The sequence below is a fragment of the Corvus moneduloides genome, chromosome 1 (assembly GCF_009650955.1).
Source record: "Corvus moneduloides isolate bCorMon1 chromosome 1, bCorMon1.pri, whole genome shotgun sequence".
In the NCBI taxonomy this organism is placed as follows: Eukaryota; Metazoa; Chordata; class Aves; order Passeriformes; family Corvidae; genus Corvus; species Corvus moneduloides.
This window is the reverse complement of record NC_045476.1, coordinates 91,946,032-91,963,853: the sequence shown is the minus strand read 5'-3', so window position 1 is coordinate 91,963,853 and position 17,822 is coordinate 91,946,032. Positions and strand designations below refer to the sequence as shown.

Genomic DNA, 17,822 nt, shown 5'->3' with positions numbered 1-17,822 from the left:
CCTCCCTTGAACTGGTTAAGGCAAAAGTTCATAACTTTCAATTTCATGTGATATTTTTACTACTTTCATAGCACAGTAAATATTTTACAAAATAGTATTTTTATTAGTCTGCTGTGCCCAAACGGCTCCTTCAAGCTGATCTTTAAATGTTAACATTCTCTTAGGAGATTTCTTTTTATTACAGAGTTGACTGGAAAGGATTCTCCCTAATACTTATTCTGTTGACTTACTCTCCTAAATGTCAACTTCTTCTCGTAGCTTTTAAGGCAGACAGCCACTGCCTAAATACTAGTCCTTGAATAGATCACTACTGGGCAGACAATGCAGAACAAAGCATCTGGCATTTGTCCAGGCCTGAATCTTTCTTCTTCTTCCACTCATGGTACACCTTTTTTATTTTAAGTATATGCTTGTCTCCTAAAGCCTCTAAGTAGCTTGAAGAGGGCTGAATTATTAGTACATGTCAATGAGGAATCTCTCCTTTGGATCTCTGCAATAAACACTTTGGGTTTCTTCTCTAGATGCAGATAGGTGATATGATTGTGATGGGAGTGGACATCACAATCTGGAAATGTCTTTAGTCAGTGTAGTATAATACCAATTCCTTTTCATTGACCAATATAATTATTTGATATTCAATATGACTTTATCTTGTTTTCCTTGGAGCCAGCCCTGCTGTCCTTTAACAGGCAAAAGCTCCACTGAAGTCAATTGAAATCTCTGCACTCTTTTCAAAAGTTTGTGGATGACGTCTTAAATCCAAGAGAATTAAATCAATGCAGATTAGATAAGAGAATTATGTCCAACACATGCAAATATTTTAATTGCTGCTCATAGGTATAATTGCCTTTTCTTTTTCATTGGAGGAAAACAGTAATGTCTGTGAAGTAGAAGAGCAAACACTTTGAACACTTGCAAACTTTCAAACTTTCAATAAAATAATAATGGCTTAGAAAATAAGAGATGAATCATTTGAGAATAGAAAGCGAGACATTGAATTCTAATTATGTCATCAACATGTCATGTTCCCTCTTAACTAAATTGACTTTTTCTTGATATTTACGTGCCCTGCAAACAAATTTACTTTTACAATGTGATGCATTCTGAAAAAAATATTCTATCCTAAATTTTTTCACCGGTGTGAAATGACACAAAGAGCACAATATAAATCCCAGTTCTTAGAGTAACTCTGATTCTACCTGTCTTGTTTATACTCAATTCTGAAGACTCACATGAGCACAGAATCACGAGGTCATAGTACAGTAGAGATTGGATGGTATCTCTGGAGGTCATTTAGTCCATCCCCACTGCTCAGTGCTGAGTCAGCTAGAGCAGGTTGTTCAGGACTATGTCCAATTGGTCATGAATATCTCCAAGGATGAACTCTGCTGTCCTGTTCCAAGGCTGGATCATCCTCCCAGTAATAAAGCTTTTTCTTACATTCAAGTGGAATTTTCTGTATTTTGATTCGTGCACATTTCTTGATGTCTTCTCCCTGGGTACTTCTGAGAAAAATCCAGCTTCATCTTCTATACACCCTCCCATGGGGTGTTTATGCACATTAACAAAATGCCCCCTGAGCTTCCTGCAGGCTGAACAACCCCAGCTCTTTCAGCAGCCTGTAATATGACAGATGCAGAAATTAATTATCTTCATGGTCTTTCACTGGAATCACTCCAGTATAACCATGTCTTTGTTCCTTGTACTGGAGAGCCCAGAACTGGATGTGGCATTCCAGATGTGGCCTTACCACTGCTGCATAGAAGGGAAGGATCACCTCTTTTGACCTTCTGGCAACAGTTTGTTACCATGGCCCAGGATGGTCTTGGGTCACACTGCTGCCAGGGCACACTGCTGTTCAGCTTGGCCACCCGGATCCCCAGGTCCATTTCTTCAGAGCAACACTGCTGAGGGTGCACTCTGTCTCATCACTGAGGTTTATAGTTAAGATCTTAAACAGTATTGGCCTTTCCCCTTCATTCTCCATCTGATCTAGCCTTGAACACTTCCAGGGATGGAGCACCCACAACCTCCTTGGGCAACTGTTACAGTGCCTCACCACCCTCACAGTAAAGAATTTTTTTCAAATATATAATCTAAAGCTACTCTCAGTTTAAAACCATTCTGTCATGTCCTATCACTACATGCCCTTGAAATGAGTCTCTCTCCATCTTTCTTGTAGGCTCCCTTCAGGTACTGGAAGGCCACAGTTAGATCACCCCAAAGCCTTCTGTTTTCCAGGCTGAGAAATCCCATTTCTCTCAGCCTTTCTTCACAGGAGAGGTGCTCCATTCCTCTGATCATCTTGATGTTCTTCCTCTGGACTCGTTCTACAAGGTCCATGTCCTCCCTATGCTGGGACCCCAGAGCTGGATGCAGCACTGCAGGTGGGGTCTCACCAGAGCAGAGCAGAGGGGCAGAATCCCCCTCCCTTGCCCTGCTGCCCACGCTGCTTTGGATGCAGCCCAGGACACTGCCTTCACCAATTCTTTTCTGTTGGTAAATGTGCAGTCCCACACCATGGGAACATTTTCATCAGTTCTTCCACTTTTTCCCAGGCACTCCAGAACCCTCCTGGACTGATTGTGTCCTGCTGTGTTGTCTGCCCAGCAGATGTGAGGACTATGACTTGTGAACATGAGGTTTCTTCCAGCTGTCTGAATGGTGCACTCATGTGCTTCTTCTCATCAAGTGGTCTGTAGCAGACACGCACCCCCAAATGTTGCCCATCTTGAGACCTTCACCAGTCCTGACTCACAAGTTCTTGACTGGCTCATTGTCCATTCTCAGGCAGAGGCCAGTGCATTCCTGCTGTTCTCTTGCATAAAGGACCACTCCTCTGCCTCACCTTCCTGGTCTGACCTTCCTGAGGAGCCTGTCCTCATCTGCTGCAGCACTTCAGTCACGCGAGCAATCCCACAGCATATCTGTGATCCCAGCGAAATCACAGCTGTGTACTTGCACACAGCCTTCTGTTTCCTCCTGTTTGTTCCCTATGTGGTGTGCTTCAGAGAGGCACCCATTTGTCTTGATTTCCCAGAAAAGATGTGAGCCCCTCTGTCCCGCCCCTGCCCTAATGCTGCCCTCTCAGCACTTCCTTATTTATGTGGGTGCATTGGGGAACAGTCTGCTTTAGCCTTAGCTCCTTTTTGAGTTCTCTCATGTCCACGTTACGCTTCACCCTTTGCTTGCCAGCTTGGTCTATCTTCCTCCCTTGATTGTGGGTTTTTCTCCCCTTCCCTTATCATTCCTGGTTTAAAGGTCTCCTTACCAGGTTATCCAGCCAGTCTGCAAAGATATTTATGCCCTAATTGTTCAGATTATATTTTCCCTTAATCTTCTTCCCATGTTTTTCCTGACAAGAATAATATTTAATTTAAAAGTACATCTAGTGTTTTTCATCTATAGCATTTTTCCACTGTTTCACCAGGGAATGTCTTATATCCGTTTTATAAATGAAGAACTTCAGAAAGGGCTTCTTCAGAAAGAATAAATTATATGACATATCATAAACCCTTGTTTTGCCTGTAAGCTATTAGTGGCCCGTAAGTGATTCTTGTTTCATTCATGCTGACACCTTTACTGTGTTAGCTGTGTTCAGATATTTGCTCCGTATTGTATGACTAAAAATGTGAAAATGGTGTTCCTTCAGAAGATCAGGGATCAATTAATTGTGTGAAGCAATAATAATGTAGTATCTGTTGCTATCTTTACCCTGTAGGACAGGGTTCAAGCATTCATAAGTGTTGAAACTTCTTTATGAGGACTTATTGTGAAATGTAAGGTAAACCTTCAAAGGGTAGTCCACCAAATGATAATGACAATAATGGTGGTAAGTTCCCGATACTAACACAGAGACAGAGGGAGTAACTGCAGAACTCTGATCTCCACAGCAGGTAGACAACATGGAAAGGACCTGTATGTAAAAATATCAATCAGAGTCGCCTTTCTCTCTTAGATTTGCTTTGTTCTCCTCCTTTTTTAGAGCTGAATATGATCAAGTGTATGTGTAACCGCAAATAGCAGTACTAAAGATGCTAATTTTCCTCACATTGGATCCATTAATCTATGAAGCTTCAGCTGAAGCACCTATCCTTAGTGTGTGGTAAAGGAAGACTATTGCTTAGAGTAAGCAAGCCAGAGAAAGACATCCTTAGAAGAAATCTTGGAAATAAAATGTCTCTGAGAGGCACTAGAGTGGTAATTAGAGTGAACCCAAGACATTTGTGTATCATTATTTATCAGCAGAGGGCTGAAAAAACAGGCATCAATTACGTCGGGCTTTTTGCAATATCTGACTAAGTGCGTCTGTTCCAACATGGTGAAAAAAAAGAATTTTACAGCTGCTTCAAGGGACGGGGGAAGGGGAGGCAGGAGGAAGAAGTGCAGCTGTGCTTGCCCCAGGGCTTTTAGCTTTTTCGCTTTGTGTGAGTGGTGCAACTGGAATCTGCTGTGTTTCATCAAACAAATGGCTCCCAGCAAGCAGTCAGTTTAACTTGATTAACCCAAGATGAATGTCACAAGTCTTACAGATTACAGAGGATTAGAGCTGGGGAGATGAACAGTGGCAGCTCTGGCTCATTATGGACATCAGTGAAAGTCTGTGCATGTGGATCCTAGCAGGGACCATTGCTTCTTGAATATTTTATTGTTTTCCTGTGAAGCACCATGACCCATCTGGGGTTTTTTTTCTGACTTGTGAAGAGAAGGCATTTGCCACAAGTGCTCTAAAACTTTGTTACAGCAAAGAAAGATATCCTGACCCAATATGAGATACAGCTGAAAATATTCACAGTGGCTTGTCTTTGGATAACTGATTTGACAGGTTTGAATCTAGTGACCAGTAAAAATGAAATCTTGAACATACCAGATACAGGGCTAGTTTAGACAGTGGGAAATTGTAACGAATAGGAGATGTTTTCATGTGAAAGAGATGGGGGCATCTGAAATTGGTACACTGCATCAGGGAAAGAGATACCTAATTCACTCTGTGAAGAGTTGAGGCAGTTTCCCCTTAACATGGACCACATCCCTTAAAGAAGAGCTGGTTGTTGGCATGAGGAAGGTTAGAAGAGGAAAGAAAGGGATTATTTGCAGCATGCAGAACAGTGTGGTACAGCAATCCATGAGATTGCTCCAGAACCAGAAATCTTACCACGGTCTGGGAGAGAGAGCAGTGTAAAAAGTAAAATTCATCAGAGGTGGGAATGTGGAACAACACAGCACAGAAACAGGCAAGAAAGAATGTATATTCTTACTGTCCTCCAGTTGTAACAGAAGAATTCCAGTATTTTAAAAAAAAGGAAACAAAATGGTGTAAGAAAAGGCTAGCCTTCAATAACTCAGCAGCCTCTTGATTTCCAGCCGTGAAAAAAATCTTAAATAGATTCTGCTGAATTCTTGCTTACAGCTCTAGAAGCATTTTTTCAAAAACTCGCCTTTTATCTTGAATGTGTAAGCAGTTTTTGCCAAACGTCTCACATACCCCATTATTTCCACTGAACATTACAGTGTGGCTGTACATTTCCTGCTTTTGAATTTTATTAGATTGGAGTTGTGGAGCACTATCAAGTATCTCACAGATCCTTAAGATTGCTTGGATGTTACATAAGACAATTCTAATGTTGCTTTGGCAAGACAATTGACTACCATTTATGCATGTTGTTCTCTCATATTAGTACATACAAAGTGAAATTGTCTATAAATCACAACTTGTTAAAGGGAGATGAGAGTTTAATTTTGTACAGAAGGTATTGTATACTGGGATGGGTTGTTTTTGTGAGTCATGGGACTTTGTGGTGAGGAGCTGTTTGGCCAGATTCAGTGCCTGAGTATTAGCAAATAACACGAGAGTGTGGGTAAGAGTTCTGTGGACCTCTTCTGCACTGAAGACACTCTTCCTATGTCAGTTGCAGGACAGAGATGGAAAAACAAAATACCAGAGAGTCCCTGATGGTAGAGGCTTAAGAACAGTGTACTGCACAGCAGCTCAGGCTGCCATGGCCAACACAATCCTTGCCTTCTAGGAAGATAAATGGAGAACTCTGATTTTGGAGCTGTTTGGGGGTTGGGGTGACAACTTACTTATTTTTAATTTGGGTAAAAGATAGATAAAAAATCGTGAAAAAAACAAGGTAAGTTTTTCTAAAAAATGGGATCCTGTGTTACAGCCAGGTAGTCAAGAACTGCTGGCTTGTCACAACCTCTAACCTTTTTTTTGGTGACAATTTGTTTCTGCTTCCCTTATTAGTTAAAAATAGCTATTTTCCCTTTGTTACAGGTGACTCACTGGCACAGTCCGTACTTTTTTGCCTACTTCCCTGCAGCCTCTTCCTTCCCGGCTCTTCTTGCAGATATGTTGTGTGGTGGAATAGGATGTGTGGGCTTCTCTTGGGTGAGTTTACTCTGGTGTGTGGTAATGGCGCTTCACCATGCCAAGATTTTAAGCATTTCAGTAACATTCTACAATGAAATTATTGATCAATAGCAATGAAGTCTCAGGAGTATTTTTGTAGGTAAATTTCTTTGATTAATTAAGGGTTTGTACGTAGACACCCTGAATGATTCCAGGAATAAGATTTGTTCTTGAAAAATCACCAACATTTAGAATTAGTGGTAGCAATGCAAACATACTGGTAATCCAGAAAGAAGTATAACTATTGTTTAGCACCCAGTGTTGTTGTTTCTCTTTTCATCTGGATGAATGGAAAATTGTCTTTAAACCCCCACATTCATGTGAGGTATACTCTTCTCAGAAGAGGCTGGTATTTGATTTAAAAAAACATACGCAAGATGCAAATCCTGCTTTGACATTTGATCATCGTTGTTCTATGTAAGGGCTATTTTGACATTTTTTTAGTAAATGTTAGAAACTACATGCACAAAATGGTCTTCAGGTCCCTAACTTGGCTTGTGACGTTAGTCTGGTCTCTTCCTTTATAGTCAAAAGAAAGAAAGAAAGAATTATTCTTCCTCTGGTAGATCTGATTTCTCTTCACGGTCTAGTGAGATTATTCCCTCTGCCCTGTTTTTCAACACAGGCTTCAAGTCCAGCTTGCACTGAGCTGGAGACTGTCATGCTGGATTGGCTAGGGAAGATGGTTAATTTGCCTGAAGAGTTTTTAGCTGGGAAGGATGGCCAAGGTGGAGGAGTCATTCAGGTAAGAGGGGACATGAAAAAAGAATATGGATTGAGTTAGTGAATTCATGATTTTGTTAAGTCTTTATACTAAGACACTAATGAAAGAAATACTTTTTTTTTTCTGCTGCCACATGGGTTCCTTTCAAATTTTCAGAAAGACTGATGGTCTGTGAGAATGTCTATAGGTGGGCAGGATCATTCATGAAAGTAATGCTTTTGTTTTTAGAGCAACCGATTTCTAAAACACTTCTCAGTGAAGAATTGCTAGTAGTTCAATTTAAAATTTAGGCTTAATATTCAAATCAGAATAATGTAGGATGGAGACTTTAATTTGTTACTCAGTGAATTGAGCTCATACTAACCAACAATATGCAGCAATGTTTCGTAGCTGAAGTTAGAAGTCTGCCTTTTACATGTGCAATTGTTTACTTCAGTTAGTTTCCACAGAACACTGGAGATAAACTTTGATAAATAGAAATAGCAGAATGTAGTAGAAAGTCTATCAATTTTTGCTAAAGAGATTGAAATTATTTCAAGTTTTTCTTACATAACAAAAGGAAATATCAGAGTATTATAAGAAAATGAAGAGCTGCTTAAAATTTGAATCTAAGCAGTTCTATCAGTACATGATACAATTTTGAGACTACATGGCATATCCAAACTGGAAGAAAACCCCAGACTTTGATATTGACTGCTTAATGAAACTTATAATGTCCGAACAGATAACCTGAACAATAATGAATATATCATTAATGGGCAATCTTGCATGCATAATAAAGCTGTATTGTTTGTCAACCATGCCTCCACTAGCACATGGTCATTCTGCAAATGCAGCTCTGGTCACAGTTATTAACCTATCTAAAATAGATCTCTACTATGAAGAAGATTGAAATTTAAATAATTGTTCTGTGCTCCTTTGATAATCTCTGGAGTCTGGTCATTGCAGGCCAGGGCACAATCCATTTTATCCTATGACAGGCTTCTAATATACATCTGAATTAGATGCTAGAACTGGGGGCTTCTTTCTTTGATCTCAGCTGCAAATGCCTACAGCATATTCCAGTGAATTCTTCCCAACATCTTCCCAGGCAAGAATGAATTTAACCCAAATGCTGTCATTGTCCTAGATGGAGCTGTACCTACACCAGTGTATATCCAGTGTAGTTCTTTACCCATCTGCTTGCTCTGTTAGTATGTTTATCATTACGATTGCTAGGGAGGGCTTTATGTTCAAGAAATCAAGCTTCCCTCCTGCATCTTAGCAGCATCTATTTTGTACCAGTGAAAGCAAGCAATTATGCCTGATTGTTATCAGCAGGAAATGTTGCCCCTCCAGGCTGACAGTGCTGGATTGCCCATAATTTTCATCAGAAACCAGTCAGTTTCAGAATCGAAAGTGGGCTCTGTGTTCCTGCTTACGATGCAGTCATTTGGGCTGCAGATCCTCTTGTCTTGCTCTTGAAACAATAATGATCCAAGCCAGAGAGCGTGAGGCAAAGACAATGTGAGTGCGTGAAAGTGCCAGTCATTCTGTTCGTAAATGCCAAGTAATTATTGTGCTATTGGATAAAACTGAGCCTGTGAAAAATTGCCTCTTAATTACATTTGAAAGTCTATATCAATATGAAGCACTTTGTTGTTGTGTGCAAGATGACACTTCAAAATGGCAAAAGATGAAAGAAAATTTCAGTTCAGAGCGCTGGTGGACATGAACATCAGCTCTTGCTGATATTTCTTCCGCCTCTTGAGCCTGCTTGCCATGGCAACCTTTGTTTGACTGTGGTAAAAGCAGAGGTATCATCATCCTTCACTTAATGCAGAATACAGCATTCAAGAGGAGAAAAAACAGCTTTCAAAAATAAGTGAGAAAGCAACTTTCTTCCTGAAGTTTGTATCCTGCTGTTCATTCTAGATAAATTGCTGGAAAGTGTACCTGCTTTGAATTTTAAAGAGTTTTCTTGCTCTGCAAAGAAGAAGTATTTTAGGGGTGAGACAAAAATATCTTTGGCCTGGCAAAGAACACTGCTGGTTTATCTTACTTGTCAGTTAGCCAAGTAGTTCAAGAACCAAGGCGTTTTTTTTCCTCAAAAATTTTTAGCAGAAGGCTTTGGTGCCAAGTGTATAGAAGAGCGTTGCAAACCAGGATCTGCAAGCAGTGTAAAAAGCTTCAGTGTAAAAAAGGTGACTCAGTATAAAAAAAGTCATTTACGGAAACTGAGGCAAGGGGAAAATGCCTGGGTCTATCGTGAGACATCCAAAAACATTTCCCTGTTTTGGATTCAGGTGCCTTTAGGCTGCATCCCAGCTGTATATCAGGAGGCAAAATTCAGCTGGGCAACAGGCCCTTTTCTTTTCATCCTTGTTTCTGTAAAAGGAAATTCATACAAGAACTGTTGTGTACATTGACTATGCACCAACATAGATGAAGACCCAGGATATCTTGTGGCACTCCTCAGAAAGACGAGGCTATTCTTCAGCCAAAGTCATCTGCCCACCCAGCCAGACTATCACCAGAATAGTGAGGCCTAAATTTCCAGATCCCAAATTAATGCCTTAATCTTTGAAATTTCTTACAGTCATTTTCTTCTATATATTAATGCCCATTTTTGTAACATGCGTATTCCATACATGTCCTGGAAATACACTAACAGTGTAAATAGTTATTTTATTTCAGCTATTTTGACTTTTTAGACAGAAAAAGTAGGATGATTTCTCCATGTTCTGATATTCTTATGAGAGCTCTGTCCAGCTACAGACCATATACAGAATAACATTAAAGGAGGAGATTGCCAAATTATGTTTTCTGTTATTAATAAACCGAATTTCCTTCACCCCTTGCCTCCACATGGAAGTTCTACCTTACTTGACCAAAAGGAGTATTTGTATCCTTATTCCATACTGTATCTGTAATATTTCCCTCAGTTGCCATAATACTGTATGCAGCAACAGCAGCTATAAAAAATGCAAAAAAGTACACAAAACTGTCTCCAGTTTGTCTTTTTGCCCTGGGGTCTACATTCCTCAAATCTCACACCACCAGAAAGGTAGATAAAATATATTTATCATTGCCAATACATTCAGTGAATGTTTGGGGACTGTCCTTTTCCCTGTTTACTCCATTGATGAGGCTGTTGAATTTCAGCTGGATTGCACTCATTCACTGTTGAGATGTTGACATGTGTAGAAGGCAGCTTGGTCTCATACGAATAGTTCAGCTAACTTCAGTATAGGAGAAAGTCTGAATTCACTGGGATCATTCTCACATATGAAATCTGTCAGATCAGGCCCACCTTCAGGGAAATAAGAATATTTCTCAAATACTGAAAAATTTGTTGTCATTCATAAATATACGCTGGTCTTCAACAGAGGGAAGGGAGAATTAGTTTGTTCACACTGGGGATATTTCTGAGACATAAATATTAATATAAGTGACTATTCATCGCACTGTTATGAGTCACATGATGTTTGATCAACTTTGAAAGTACCTAAAAACTTCATCTCGCATAGAGACACCCCAATACACTGAAATTTATAAGCATGTATTTACAAACTGCTACTTACAGTTTAAAAGAGCAGTTTAGGGCATGTTTCAGGTGCATGTTCTAGATGGAAACCGTATAAAGAATTTCTGGGAAGTTGTATTCTGTGAAATTTACTGATAAATTGATTCAAAAATTTCTCCTTTCTGTTGTCACAGAGTATCCAAGACACATTTTAAACTGATGTTTTGTGAGTCAAAGTGCAATTTAGAAATAATGTGTGACCGTTCCTTTCATCTTTGTTGGTGATGAAGAAAACATACATAACTAATACTTTGAAGTGCAGTTAACTATATTGAATCATAGCAGTTTTGGTTTTTCAGTGGTTTTTTTCCCTTTTAGCCACAATAATTTACTTGCCCAGGGTAATTCTAATATGAAAGAAGGCATATAATTAGGCATGTTGCTTGATAGAAGTGAGAGTTGGAATTCAGGTTCTGATGGAAGTTAAATGTGCAGAAATCAACAGTTACTCTGACATTGTTATGAGTTAACATCAGATTAGTGCCTGGTTTGAGAGTCTTTTCACATACATTTGAGTTTATTGATGCCTTTTCCTAGTCTTAAAATCAAGAGTCAAACATGGTTAGAGGGGAAATAATGATTTTACCTTGGTATTTATTTTAAGGATCCTTAGGTGCACTATGTCCAGGTCGAATGCACCGAAATGCACACCACAATACCCACCCCAAAAGATCGGATATAACCTTATAGGTTTTACTAATTAGCATATCTATCAAAGATTCCCCAATGAGAGGCTCGAGTGAGCCCCCCTCCCCTAGGAGCCTTTCCCTGGATGGTTCTGTCTTAATTTACAGAATGTGTGCTGGAGAGGACCTTGGGGTCTGGGGCACACTGATCCCTAGCTACGAAGCTTCTAAAATGTTTAGTCTCCTAGCTGAACAAACACGAATGTAGGCAAAAAGCACTAGGAATACAGAAGTTGTAAAACGGTACAACAGGGGTGTAAAAGAAAAGGCAACAAATCATCATGGCATCACTGTGAGTCCAGCTTTCTAGCACTGATTGCAAGGCTGTTGCCTAAACTGAACAAGCACAGAGATTAAAGAGAACAGGCAAAGGCATCCAGGAGGAGACCAAGATTAAACAGAGATTCCTCCCTTGCTGTCAGACATATTTTTAAAAAAACTTGAGATTGCACAGTTTCTCATCTGCAGTTTCTGTTAAGAACTTCACAATTCATGCAGAATAAATGCTGCTTTTCTTCTTCTGCAATGTTTTGATTTTGAATCTTCCCTCAATTTGTCCCACAGGGGAGTGCAAGTGAGGCCACCCTGATTGCACTGCTTGCTGCAAGAACAAAGACTATCAGACGGGTGCAGTCAGAACAGCCTGAGCTAACAGAAGCAGAGATCATGGGCAGGCTGGTGGCTTATGCTTCTGATCAGGTGAGTACCTCTCATTAACGTGGAAACACAGTGTCTATACTTAATAATTACAGCCATCTGAATAGGCAGGTGAATTTGGTATTAACTCTGGATTGGTGACTATTTGATTTTGGTTGTTTAAATCTTACTGTACATCATAAGTGTGTTCCACAGTGGTCCGTATTGGGATCAGTGTTGTTTATTATCTTCATTAATGACATAGACGAAGGGACTGAGTGCACCCTCAGCAAATTTGGAGATGACACTGAACTGAGTGGTGCAGTTTACACACCTGAGAATGGGATGCCATCTAGAGGGACCTGGACAAACTTGAAAATTGGGCCCATGGGAATCCCATGAGCTTTAATAAGACAAAGTGCAAGGTGCTGCACCTGGATCTGGGCAACTCCCAGTACCAACATAGGCTGGGGGATGAACAAATCAGAGCAGCCCTGCCCAGAAGGACTTGGGGTTGCTGGGGGATGAGAGGCTGGACATGACCCAGCACTGTGCACTCACAGCCCAGAAAGCCAAACGTGTCCTGGGCTGTATCCAAAGCAGTGTGGGCAGCAGGGTGAGGGAGGGGATTCTGCCCCTCTGCTCTGCTCTGGTGAGACCCCACCTGCAGTGCTGCATCCAGCTCTGGGGGCCCCAGCACAGGGAGGACATGGACCTGTTGGAGTGAGTCCAGAGGAGGGACATCAGGATGATCAGAGGATTAAGCACTTCTTCTATGAAGAAAGTCTGAGAGAATTAGGATTGTTCAGCCTGGAGAAGAGAAGGTTTTGGGCTGACCTAAAGCAGCGACCAAATTGTGACCTAAAGCAGCCTACAAGAAAGACATGGACTTTTTACAAGAGCATGTAGTGACAGGACAAGGGGGAATGATTTAAAACTGCTAGTAGGGTGATCATATTAAAGAAATTCTTTACTCTGAGAGTGGTGAGGCTCTGGAACAGATTGCCTACAGAAGTTGTGGATGTCCCACCCCTGGAGGTTTGCAAGACCAGGACGGATGAAGCTCTGCGCAACCTTGTCTAGTGAAAGGTGTCCCTGCCCGTGACAGTGGGATTTGTACTAGGTGATCTGTAAGGTCCCTTCCAATCCAACCCAGGCCATTCTATGATTCTGTGATAAGTGAACTGGAATTTCATGTGTGCTATCATAATATAAAGGTCAAATATCCAGATGTCAGTGTTAAATATCTTTATGAAGAGCTTGCTTGAAGTAAGTAAAGATATAATTAAATAAGGTAATGATTTCAGTTATTTTAGTAAGTCTAGGCCATCTTTTGTTACATCCAGTCTTCTACGTCCATCTGTGCACACAGCATTTTCCTCCTACAAGCTCATGTGCAAACAAACACACATACATCCTCCCCCTATATGCATGCATGGGTAAAGATGCATGTACACAGAAAAACCTAATGTGTGAATATAAAGAAAATTGGTCACAGTACTTGAAGAAACCAAAATATTGTTTTTTTTGAAAAAAGGAAAACCTTTAAGATATCCATCTGTCAATCCAACTAAAAAAATCTTACAAGGAAACAGAAAACGTAATCCTTGATTTCTGACTGTGAGTGGTATTTAACAGACTGAGTTACACTAAATTCTCAGCAGGCCATGACTATGAGGGGCTTTTAATGTTAATGAAAACAAATTCTGCTCATGTGAGTTCTGCTGCTGCTACATTTCTGACACAGTAATCCTACTGAAGGGCCATCCAAAGTTGTTTCTCTTAATATCTGTGACATTTTCTTACCTACATGTCAATGAGACAGAAAATAACCCCTCTCTTAGTACTTAATGTTTATTTTAAACTAATATCTGATATGCAGGGTAAAATGGCCAGGTTTCAGCCTTACTTTGATTTACTGCTAAGTGTATGTTAGAAAGTGTGGTAGAAGAAGTTAACACTATACTTGCTCTTTGCTGGTGGGAAGAGGGACTACACTTGCATGGTGAGAAGATTCAGGACAGGAAACTATGACAAAACATGACTGCTTTCAAGAGGCACAAAGGATATTTAGCCTTTTTTTTTTTGCTTGGGACCCTAAGGTCAATATTGCACAGACCACCAGTCCCAGAGCTCTGACCGACCCAGTGATGCACAAAACCTTTTACTTGCTTTGACTTTTTTGTCCCATATAAGAGACTGACCTGAAATGAGGACTGACAGGCCTTCCTGCCTACTGAAGGTCAGAGGATCTTATGTTTACAGAAGGATTTGCCTTAAGATACTGCTGACCTTTCCAAGCAGATTGTTGCCGAGCTCACTGTTCCTTCTGCATTAAGAACAGACCTGTGTGACTCACAGGCAATAATCCACAAAAGAAAGTTAAACGTAAGCCATTCTGTGGGAGGGAAAACCATTCACTGATACAGCCCAGCAATGCAAGAATGCGTTTGGAAAGGAATCTTGCTACAATTTTTGAGTCTTGATGAAGCTATTTAGGGGTTCTGACTGGCTAACAACCTCAGTGTATTATTATAGTTTGCTTATTTGCAATTGTAGTATAAATAAGTTCTAAAATACATTTTTCCATTGTACACTTGAATGAAGTATGGTACCGCTATGCAACACACCTTGTTTTCCGCTTAAAAAGTTATATTTCAAGTCTAGGCTTCCAAATTTTCTCAAGTTGGTGCCTAATTAGTTACCAAAGCACTTTAACAAGAGGCACTGCTGAGATAAAAATTAGTGGTACATCTGTCTTTAAAACATGTCATTCCAGGGATATGTGAAGTTGGAAGGCAAAAACTTGATCTAATCTAGTTGAAAAAAATTCTGGATTGTTATTTTTGTGATTGTATGCTAAATTAAAATAGAATTAATAAGCAGTCTTATAGGCACTGCCAAGAATCAACAAGGAGATTGTGAATGAGAATAGTCATGATATGAAAAGATGAGGAATTTTCCTCTTTCAAATTAATGATGATTAATGAAATTGTAGAAGGTAGAAGGTAAAATAGCTTTTATGTTTGTTTGTTTAAATCATGTTTTAAAGGAGAGTATTTTGAGGCTAAATGTATCTTTCATTGTCAATGGAGTTTTTATTCGTGTTATTATTCTATTGTACTTCACAAATGTATAAGAATTTCTTAGTGATATCTTGTTTTTATTTACTGAGATGTGCTTTATTTTCTAAAACAGTATTATTTCAGGGGAATTCAAATGAAGGGGGTTGTAAATGAAATAACATATTGGGAATGATTCTTACTTGCCTAAAAAAGTGAATGAATGATCGAACCACAATTGAGTCAGTATGTAATCTGAAAAAAATGGACATGTAAGAAAAAATCTGTCTGTACCATACTGTGACATATATAATTTTAGAGTTCAGCAAAACTGTACACCATAAAAATATGCTAGCAAGCACCTGAATCATTATCAGACAAGATGATTGTCTGCACGTCTTTTGATTGATTTAGAGTCAAATCCTGAAGCTCTACATCAATACTACCACGTAAATTAAAGCTCTCTCTGAGGTTAATGGAACTCTTGTCTGAATGGTGTCATGGCAATGGTCTCAAGGATATGTCAGGGTTGCTATTAGTTTATTTATTAGTGTGTATTTATGTATATACATGTATTTATGTATATTATATGTATATTTATGTATATGTATGTGTCCATCTACATATATGAAAGGTGGAGAAGTATGTATCTGTTACATATCATCAACAGTCCAAGGATCTCAAGTATGCCTTTACTTGAAAGGACTTAATTGTTTTCTTTGTAAATTCAGATGAACGTCTTACATTCCAGTAAAAGGTGTTGGTCTTAAAACTTGCCCATTTCTTTCTAGGCTCATTCATCTGTGGAAAGGGCTGCACTGATTGGCGCTGTGAAGATTAAAAATGTTCCTTCAGATGACACATTTAGTGTTTGTGGTTCAGCCCTGAAGAAAGTTCTGGATGAAGACAAAGCTGCTGGTCTTATACCATTCTTTGTGAGTACTGGATTTTAATTAATCAGTGGATTTAATGCTTCTGTTAAGACGCTTTTGACATGAATAGATGATCTCATCCCTAACAGAGGCACTGATAGGCAGCTGAGTTAGAATACTAGGAGAGGTTCCATGAGTGTTCTTCACATGCCTTTCTGTGCAGGAGGAGAAACTAATTGGAGCAGCTGGTTGCAATTCTCAGTAAAATTATGTTTGGGGTCAATTTTGTAGTTGTATGTAGTCCTGCAGTGTTATAATCTCCTAACCCCTGAATTCTGAACTGTTTGCCTTTATTTTTCAGGTTCCAACTTACTTACAAATAAAACAAGTTTAAAGGCAATAAATTAAATGATGCTATCTCAAGCTCAAGTGTCTTCAAGAAACAATAGTTTCCCTTTGATACTACTTTAGCGAAGAAATGAACCTCCATAATATACCCCAAATATCATCGAGATCAGACATTGTCAGTCAGGTACTTGTATGTAACTAATCTCTAACAAGTGAGCTATAGAGAATGCAGCTGTGGAAACTTTAGGTGTCACCATTTCTTGTTATCTCTCCACTTCCTTTTCCAGAGATGCCTGCTTCCACAGCAGGACAGCAAAGGCAAATATAGTTATGTCTCAGTAGCTTAAGATCAAAATCCCCCAATTTTTGACGTAGAGCATTGTTAGATTAGATAAAATTCTAAAGTTTGGTTCTACCATGATAAGTACCTGATCAAAAAGAACATTTGCTTATTCATCAGATCTACTCCTCCTGCCAGTTCAGAACACCATGTTATTACTTCAAGTTAAAACAAGATTTTGCCATTTGGTTTTTTCCCATGAAGTAGGTAACATCTATTGTGGTTTTGTACATCATCAGTAAAATTCTTTTTTCACTTCCAAGCATTATGCTCTACTAAACTTGATACAGACCATGGGGTGTATAGATCTATTAATGGGTATAATATGCTACAAAGAATATGTTTTTACTGGCCTCCACTGAACAAAAACTGAAGAGAAAAACCCCCACACAACTAATTTAGAAACTGAGAATTTCAGAAATGGGATTTTTTAAGAGACTGAAAAATAAGTCACTTTTTTTACCCACAAAAGTCATGTCTGACAATGGTTGTTTCTTTTCTTTAGTCTTCTAACATTTTGAAAAGGGATAATATGACTTAAATTTTCTATGAACTGTTTTCAGAAGAATTAGAAGATTAAGCTTGCTTATAGTCATGGATAAGTGCCAAATGGGCCAAAGAAGCTTAAATTTCACCAAGCTCTTTTGAAAATATAATCTTTTTACTCTTCTTGTTATTAACCTTTAGAGAATGTTTTTATGTAGTATGAGGATTACTAGAGTGAGAAGTGGTTTTCAAATGTGCAGAATGCTGCTAATTTCTAGGCTGCCTAGAAGCAGCAAGTCCTTAGAATGACCAAGCACATCCTGTCAATTGCTTTACAATATAACAAGATTCTGACTGAGAAATAAAACATCTCTAGGGATTCCAAAAAGAACTTTTTTCTGTGGGATGCACCTATTGAGGTGAAGAACATGCCACAAGGTGTGTTTTATTTCTCTGTGTTATGATCCCAGCTCATAATACCTTGCACAAGATTCTGTTTGTGTATCTCACTGTTAATTGTAAATAATTACAAGTACAGTACGATATCACATCTTCATGCAGTAACTATAAAGTTAATGTGTTTTTTCCTCAGCTTTTGTCCATTAGCAAAAAAAATACAACTTTCCCCTCATAGATATTCATGCCTTATTAATTCTTCTATGCATAGCAAGAGGAAATAAAAAATTCT

General features: G+C 39.2%; 1 protein-coding gene across 8 annotated transcripts in view; it reads left to right on the top strand.

Annotated features, from left to right (window-relative positions):
* DDC (dopa decarboxylase) overlaps positions 1-17,822 on the top strand; it is a 73,955-nt gene that overhangs the window by 22,624 nt on the left and 33,509 nt on the right. For all 8 annotated transcript variants that reach the window (XM_032118654.1, XM_032118634.1, XM_032118618.1 and 5 more), the window contains 4 exons: positions 6,281-6,394; positions 7,041-7,160; positions 11,955-12,089; positions 15,880-16,023. In XM_032118654.1, the coding sequence (XP_031974545.1) occupies positions 6,281-6,394; positions 7,041-7,160; positions 11,955-12,089; positions 15,880-16,023 (513 nt within the window). The remainder of the gene's footprint in view (positions 1-6,280; positions 6,395-7,040; positions 7,161-11,954; positions 12,090-15,879; positions 16,024-17,822) is intronic.